Source organism: Salmo trutta, chromosome 20 (genome assembly GCF_901001165.1).
Source record: "Salmo trutta chromosome 20, fSalTru1.1, whole genome shotgun sequence".
Classification (NCBI taxonomy): Eukaryota; Metazoa; Chordata; class Actinopteri; order Salmoniformes; family Salmonidae; genus Salmo; species Salmo trutta.
In genome coordinates this window covers 639828-648658 of record NC_042976.1, presented here as the reverse complement: position 1 = coordinate 648658, position 8831 = coordinate 639828, and the positions used below count along the sequence as shown (strand labels likewise).

Genomic DNA, 8831 nt, shown 5'->3' with positions numbered 1-8831 from the left:
GTGATTATTCCTCTCTCCTCCTCCTCTATGTGATGTTATTCCCTCCTCCTCCTCCATGTGATGTTATTCCCTCCTCCTCCTCCATGTGATGTTATTCCCTCCTCCTCTATGTGATGTTATTCTCCTCCTCCTCTATGTGATGTTATTCCCTCCTCCTCCTCTCTGTGATGTTATTCTCCTCCTCCTCCTCCTCCATGTGATGTTATTCCCTCCTCCTCCTCCATGTGATGTTATTCCTCCTCCTCCTCTATGTGATGTTATTCTCCTCCTCCTCCTCTATGTGATGTTATTCCCCTCCTCCTCTATGTGATGTTATTGTCCTCCTCCTCCTCTATGTGATGTTATTCCCTCCTCCTCCTCTATGTGATGTTATTCCTCCCCTCCTCCTCCTCCTCCTCTGTGATGTTATTCCTCCTCCTCCTCCTCTATGTGATGTTATTCCCTCCTCCTCCTCCTATGTGATGTTATTCTCCTCCTCCTCCTCCATGTGATGTTATTCCCTCCTCCTCCTCTATGTGATGTTATTCCCTCCTCCTCCTCCTCCTCCATGTGATGTTATTCTCCTCCTCCTTCTCTATGTGATGTTATTCCCTCCTCCTCCTCTATGTGATGTTATTCTCCTCCTCCTCCATGTGATGTTATTCCCTCCTCCTCCTCTATGTTACGTTATTCCCTCCTCCTCCTCTATGTGATGTTATTCCCTCCTCCTCTATGTGATGTTATTCCCTCCTCCTCCTCTATGTGATGTTATTCCCCTCCTCCTCCTCCTCTATGTGATGTTATTCCCTCCTCATCCTTTATGTGATGTTATTCCCCCCTCCTCCTCCTCTATGTGATGTTATTCCCCCTCCCTCCTCCTCCTCCTCTATGTGATGTTATTCCCTCCTCCTCCTCTATGTGAGGTTATTCCCTCCTCCTCCTCCTCTATGTGATGTTATTCCCTCCTCCTCCTCTATGTGATGTGATTCCTCTCTTCCTCCTCTATGTGATGTTATTCCCTCCTCCTCCTCCTCCTCCTCTATGTGATGTTATTCCCTCCTCCTCCTCCTCCTCCATGTGATGTTATTCCCTCCTCCTCCTCCTCTATGTGATGTTATTCCCTCCTCCTCTATGTGATGTTATTCCCTCCTCCTCATGTGATGTTATTCCCTCCTCCTCCTCCTCCATGTGATGTTATTCCCTCCTCCTCCTCCTCTATGTGATGTTATTCCCTCCTCCTCCTCTATGTGATGTTATTCTCCTCCTCCTCCATGTGATGTTATTACCTCCTCCTCCTCTATGTGATGTTATTCCCTCCTCCTCCTCTATGTGATGTTATTCCCCTCCTCCTCCTCCATGTGATGTTATTACCTCCTCCTCCTCTATGTGATGTTATTCCCTCCTCCTCCTCTATGTGATGTTATTCCCCTCCTCCTCCTCTATGTGATGTTATTCCTCCTCCTCCTCTATGTGATGTTATTCCCTCCTCCTCCTCCATGTGATGTTATTCCCTCCTCCTCCTCCTCCATGTGATGTTATTCCCCTCCTCCTCCTCTATGTGATGTTATTCCCTCCTCCTCCTCTATGTGATGTTATTCCCTCCTCCTCCTCTATGTGATGTTATTCCCTCCTCCTCCTCTATGTGATGTTATTCCCTCCTCCTCTATGTGATGTTATTCCCTCCTCCTCCTCTATGTGATGTTATTCCCTCCTCCTCCTCTATGTGATGTTATTCCCCTCCTCCTCTATGTGATGTTATTCCCTCTCCTCTATGATATCCCTCCTCCTCTATGTGATGTTATTCCCTCCTCCTCTATGTGATGTTATTCCCTCCTCCTCCTCTATGTGATGTTATTCCCTCCTCCTCCTCTATGTGATGTTATTCCCTCCTCCTCCTCTATGTGATGTTATTCCCTCCTCCTCCTCCTCCATGTGATGTTATTCCCTCCTCCTCCTCTATGTGATGTTATTCCCTCCTCCTCTATGTGATGTTATTCCTCCTCCTCTATGTGATGTTATTCTCCTCCTCCTCCATGTGATGTTATTCCCCTCCTCCTCCTCTATGTGATGTTATTCCCTCCTCCTCTATGTGATGTTATTCCCTCCTCCTCCTCCTCTATGTGATGTTATTCCCTCCTCCTCCTCTATGTGATGTTATTCCCCTCCTCCTCCTCTACGTGATGTTATTCCCTCCTCCTCTATGTGATGTTATTCCCTCCTCCTCCATATGATGTTATTCCCTCCTCCTCCTCTATGTGATGTTATTCCCTCCTCCTCCATGTGATGTTATTCCCTCCTCCTCCTCTATGTGATGTTATTCCCTCCTCCTCTATGTGATGTTATTCCCCTCCTCCTCCTCCTCCTCTATGTGATGTTATTCTCCTCATCCTCTATGTGATGTTATTCCCCTCCTCCTCCTCCTCCTCTATGTGATGTTATTCTCCTCCTCCTCCATGTGATGTTATTCCCTCCTCCTCTATGTGATGTTATTCCCTCCTCCTCTATGTGATGTTATTCCCTCCTCCTCTATGTGATGTTATTCCCTCCTCCTCCTCTATGTGATGTTATTCCCTCCTCCTCCTCTATGTGATGTTATTCCCTCCTCCTCCATGTGATGTTATTCCCTCCTCCTCCTCTATGTGATGTTATTCCCTCCTCCTCCTCTATGTGATGTTATTCTCCTCCTCCTCCTCTATGTGATGTTATTCTCCTCCTCCTCCTCCATGTGATGTTATTCTCCTCCTCCTCCTCCATGTGATGTTATTCTCCTCCTCCTCCTCTATGTGATGTTATTCTCCTCCTCCTCCTCCATGTGATGTTATTCCCTCCTCCTCCTCTATGTGATGTTATTCTCCTCCTCCTCTATGTGATGTTATTCTCCTCCTCCTCTATGTGATGTTATTCTCCTCCTCCTCCATGTGATGTTATTCTCCTCCTCCTCTATGTGATGTTATTTTCCTCCTCCTCTATGTGATGTTATTCTCCTCCTCCTCCTCCATGTGATGTTATTCCCTCCTCCTCCTCCTCTATGTGATGTTATTCCCTCCTCCTCCTCCTCTATGTGATGTTATTCCCTCCTCCTCTATGTGATGTTATTCCCTCCTCCTCCTCCTCTATGTGATGTTATTCCCTCCTCCTCTATGTGATGTTATTCCCTCCTCCTCCTCTATGTGATGTTATTCCCTCCTCCTCCTCTATGTGATGTTATTCCCTCCTCCTCCTCTATGTGATGTTATTCCCTCCTCCATGTGATGTTATTCCCTCCTCCTCCGTGATGCAGGCCAGATGTGTAGCCGGTATGCAGAGCGTGCCGGTGTGTAGGTGAGCATGCATCCCCCCATGACGCGCCAGACGTGCTTCATCTCCGGGCTGCTGTTACTCTGATATAATGGCGGCGGTGCGGTGTAACCGAGTTGGCTGACTTTATCAGGTCAAACCGCTCGACACAGACACCGTGGATAGGAAACACACCTCTATCCAGATCAACCGGAAATCCCAAACCGCTTCGTGATTTAAGCCTCGACGTTACTTTTTTTTGTTTTTTAGTAATGTGGCTAGCGGGGTTAGCTAGCTGTTAGCTAACGAGCTAATGACAGTCTGCTTTCTCCCACACATCTGTCTGCAGTAGCTAGCGACCGTCAGCCACCACCCCAGCCTGCTAACGTTACAACCGGAGGAGATTGGGACATCACTCTGTCCTCCTGACGGGAGTCTCGGCTCAATCGGACCGGACTGAAAACATCATGGCTGAGAGGAATTCTACCGGATTACTAATGATGTTGGAACCGAGCCCGGTTATCGCCATGACACTCCCGGTGGAGGTCAGGGAGAAAGTGGCGGAGTTGGAGCTGGAACTCTCGGAAGGTAGGTGGCTAGTTACGGTGGTTAGTTACGGTGGCTACCTACGGTGGCTACGGGTGGCTAGTTACGGCGGCGGCTAGTTACGGTGGTTAGTTACGGTGGCTAGTTACGGTGGTTAGTTACGGTGGTTAGTTACGGTGGTTAGTTACGGCGGTTAGTTACGGGCGGTTAGCTACGGCGGTTAGCTACGGTGGTGACTACCTACGGTGGTTAACTACGGGCGGTTAGCTACGGTGGCTAGCTATGTGTGCTGCTCTTTGGCAGACTTTAAAGCTCATTATCTGCTCAAATTGAAATCAGAAGTAGCTTATTCCACACACAAATGAAGTCCAATCGATGAAAGTCGTTTTTGTGATTGAATATTTTTGGAAAGAGATGCCTAACTCGTTAAAACATTTCAGATGTATATGATGAGGACTAGGTGTCGGCCGGGAGAAATGAGACTTATTTTGGAAGTTGTCCAAATTACATTTGGGGAAAGTTAAAAGGAAGAGATCCCAAAGTTATAAAATAGGCTAGTATTTAATGATTTAATAATTAATTATTTAAACCACAGCTGTCTGACGCGCCCTGATTCATGTCATGTAGTTAACTAATGTTCTTGTGACATGGATGTTTTTCTTTCCCTAATTTTGTTTATGCAAAAGTATGATGAGGGAGACATGGAAAAGAGGACCACCGTGTTGCATTGTGGGTATTAAATGTAAAACCAGTGGTTTATATATATATATATATATATATATATATATATATATATATATATATATCACACACACACACACACACAGAGAATGCCAACGTCAGACAATCCATTTCAATGTTAAGGTTGAATGATACTGTCTCTTGTTGATGATCAGATAGCACCAACTCTGGTTTATGCTGTTTGAAAAGCCTTCCAACTCTTCAAGAATCAGGTTTTTCTCAGCGGGAACATTATTGTATCACTAGCCACTTTAAACAATGCCACTTTTATATAATGTTTACATACCCTACATTACTCATCTCATATGTATACACTGTACTCTATACCATCTACTGCATCTTGCCATCCTGATGTAATGAATCACTAGCACTTTAAACAATGCCACTTTATATAATGTTTTCATACCCTACATTACTCATCTCATATGTATATACTGTACTCTATACCATCTACTGCATCTTGCCTATGCCGTTCGGCCATCGCTCATCCATATATTTATATGTACATATTCTTATTCATTCCTTTACACTTGTGTGTATTAGGTAGTTGTTGTGGAATTGGTAGATTACTTGTTAGATATTACTGCACTGTTGGAACTAGAAGCACAAGCATTTCACTACACTCACATTAACATCTGCTAACCATGTGTATGTGATAAATAAAATGTGATTTGATTATGGAAGTTCATTGCTCTTTCTACAGTGTCCTTGGTCATACTGACACTGCAGAACCTGTAACGAAGGTGCCGTCAGACAGTGAAGGTGTGGCCAATCAGAACATTCAAGGCTATCTGTGCGTTAGTAGTGAAGCGGTCCTCCCGAGTCACTACAGACCTGGGTTCGATCCCAGGCTGTGCCACAACCGGCTGTGACCGGGAGTCCCATAGGGAGGTGCACAATTGGCCCAGCGGCGTCCTGTGTGGGGGGGGGCTCATTGAGCTCTAGCGTCTCCTTGTGGTGGGCCCGGGCGCCTGCAGGCTGACTTCTCTCATCAGTTGAACAGCGTTTCCTCCGACGCGTTGGTGCTGCTGGCTTCCGGGTTAAGTGGCCGGGTGTTAAGGAAGCATTCCATTGAAAATGAATGTACTTCTGATGTACCAAAAATGCAATGATGCCCCTGGTGTGATCTAGGCATTACTCTGAGCCATCTGAAAGATGCAGTGAGTCAGTAACTTCCTCAATGAGATGAATGCACCAAAAAATGGATGCTCAAATACACACACACACACACACACACACACACACACACACACACACACACACACACACACACACACACACACACACACACACACACACTCTCAACCTTGGTTCTGTTATAGCTGGTCAGTGTGCTGCTGACTCTTCAACCTCAGTCCGGCAGGTCAAACCACCTGATTCCACCTTTACTCAAAGTCAAATGAATCTAGTAGATGGTGTTGAAAAGAGAAGAGGGATTAATTTAGAAACGAGCCACTGAGCCACTGTAAACTGCCCTGCAGGACTCCCAAGTATCAGGAAAGGGATATCAAATGTCTTTTATTTGACCTTTATAGTCCCATTGGGACCAAGGTCTTTATTTTTTTTTTACAAGGGAGCCATGCATTTTACAATTTCCACATTTTTATAAGATACAAGAAACAGTTAAAATACAGAAATCATCAACATCTCTCAGCTACCAGGTCTTCAATCAATATCTAAACTCCCTGAGTGCCGCAGGTTCATCCAATTTCAACCAGATCTGCAGATTGTTCCAGCAGTGGGACTGAACTCTTAGCATGTCACAAATGGCACCCTGTTCCCTATGAAGTGTACTACTTTTGACCAGGGACCATAGGGCTCTGGTCAAATGTAGTGCACTATATATAGGAATAGGGTGCCATTTGTCATGGACACTTAGCAAGACTCATCATTATGAAGTGAGCAGCTGTATTAGGCCATGCAGAGCCTCAGCAGTGACCTATAGATTATCATCTGATTAGATTGAGGACTAGTGATGGTGTCAGCAGTGACCTATAGATTATCATCTGATTAGACTGAGGACTAGTGATGGTGTCAGCAGTGACCTATAGATTATCATCTGATTAGACTGAGATGGTGTCAGCAGTGACCTATAGATTATCATCTGATTAGATTGAGGACTAGTGATGGTGTCAGCAGTGACCTATATATTATCTGATTAGACTGAGGACTAGTGATGGTGTCAGCAGTGACCTATAGATTATCATCTGATTAGACTGAGGACAAGTGATGGTGTCAGCAGTGACCTATAGATTATCATCTGATTAGACTGAGATGGTGTCAGCAGTGACCTATAGATTATCATCTGATTAGATTGAGGACTAGTGATGGTGTCAGCAGTGACCTATATATCATCTGATTAGACTGAGGACTAGTGATGGTGTCAGCAGTGACCTATATATTATCTGATTAGACTGAGGACTAGTGATGGTGTCAGCAGTGACCTATAGATTATCATCTGATTAGACTGAGGACTAGTGATGGTGTCAGCAGTGACCTATAGATTATCATCTGATTAGATTGAGGACTAGTGATGGTGTCAGCAGTGACCTATAGATTATTATCTGGTTAGACTGAGGACTAGTGATGGTGTCAGCAGTGACCTATAGATTATCATCTGATTAGACGGAGGACTAGTGATGGTGTCAGCAGTGACCTATAGATTATCATCTGATTAGACGGAGGACTAGTGATGGTGTCAGCAGTGACCTATAGATTATCATCTGATTAGACTGAGGACTAGTGATGGTGTCAGCAGTGACCTATATATTATCTGATTAGACTGTGATGGTCTCAGCAGAGGGAATTTCTCTGGTCGGGTCTCAGCGTGTTACAGTTGGTGTTCTATGGAAGACTAAAAATAAACTGTGCCATATTATCATTGTTGAGGATCGGGGACTGTCAAAGCCTTAGAAATAACTACCAGGTCCTAAATTTGTTTTCCTGTTATGTCGCAAATAGCATCCTATTTCCTACAGTGCATTACTTGTTACCAGAGCCCTTTGTACGGGATGGGGTGCCATTACCTGTGAGCAGAGCCCTTTGTACGGGATGGGGTGCCATTACTTGTGACCAGAGCCCTTTGTATGGGATGGGGTGCCATTACTTGTGACTAGAGCCCTTTGTATGGGATGGGGTGCCATTACCTGTGACCAGAGCCCTTTGTATGGGATGGGGTGCCATTACTAGTGACTAGAGCCCTTTGTACGGGATGGGGTGCCATTACTAGTGACTAGAGCCCTTTGTACGGGATGGGGTGCCATTACTAGTGACCAGAGCCCTTTGTACAGGATGGGGGCCATTACTAGTGACTAGAGCCCTTTGTACAGGATGGGGGCCATTACTAGTGACTAGAGCCCTTTATACAGGATGGGGTGCCATTACTAGTGACTAGAGCCCTTTGTATGGGATGGGGTGCCATTACTTGTGACCAGAGCCCTTTATACAGGATGGGGTGCCATTACTAGTGACTAGAGCCCTTTGTACGGGATGGGGTGCCATTACTAGTGACCAGAGCCCTTTGTACGGGATGGGGTGCCATTACTAGTGACTAGAGCCCTTTGTACAGGATGGGGGCCATTACTTGTGACCAGAGCCCTTTATACAGGATGGGGTGCCATTACTAGTGACTAGAGCCCTTTATACAGGATGGGGTGCCATTACTTGTGACTAGAGCCCTTTATACAGGATGGGGTGCCATTACTAGTGACTAGAGCCCTTTATACAGGATGGGGTGCCATTACTAGTGACTAGAGCCCTTTATACAGGATGGGGTGCCATTACTTGTGACCAGAGCCCTTTGTATGGGATGGGGTGCCATTACTTGTGACTAGAGCCCTTTGTATGGGATGGGGTGCCATTACTTGTGACCAGAGCCCTTTGTACGGGATGGGGTGCCATTACCTGTGACCAGAGCTCTTTGTACGGGATGGGGTGCCATTACTAGTGACTAGAGCCCTTTGTACGGGATGGGGTGCCATTACTAGTGACTAGAGCCCTTTGTACGGGATGGGGTGCCATTACTAGTGACCAGAGCCCTTTGTACGGGATGGGGTGCCATTACTAGTGACTAGAGCCCTTTGTACAGGATGGGGGCCATTACTAGTGACTAGAGCCCTTTGTACGGGATGGGGTGCCATTACTAGTGACTAGAGCCCTTTGTACGGGATGGGGTGCCATTACTAGTGACCAGAGCCCTTTGTACGGGATGGGGTGCCATTACTAGTGACTAGAGCCCTTTGTACAGGATGGGTGCCATTACTTGTGACCAGAGCCCTTTATACAGGATG

At 45.9% G+C, this 8831-nt stretch overlaps 1 protein-coding gene across 2 annotated transcripts in view; it reads left to right on the top strand.

Annotated features, from left to right (window-relative positions):
* The first annotated feature begins 3244 nt into the window (after window positions 1-3244).
* dip2a (disco-interacting protein 2 homolog A) overlaps window positions 3245-8831 on the top strand; it is a 289945-nt gene continuing 284358 nt past the window's right edge. The window contains exon 1 of one of the 2 annotated variants that reach the window (XM_029701944.1): window positions 3245-3843. In XM_029701944.1, the coding sequence (XP_029557804.1) occupies window positions 3723-3843 (121 nt within the window). In that variant the 5' untranslated portion in view covers window positions 3245-3722. The remainder of the gene's footprint in view (window positions 3844-8831) is intronic. The other variant, XM_029701943.1, reaches the window with a different exon arrangement.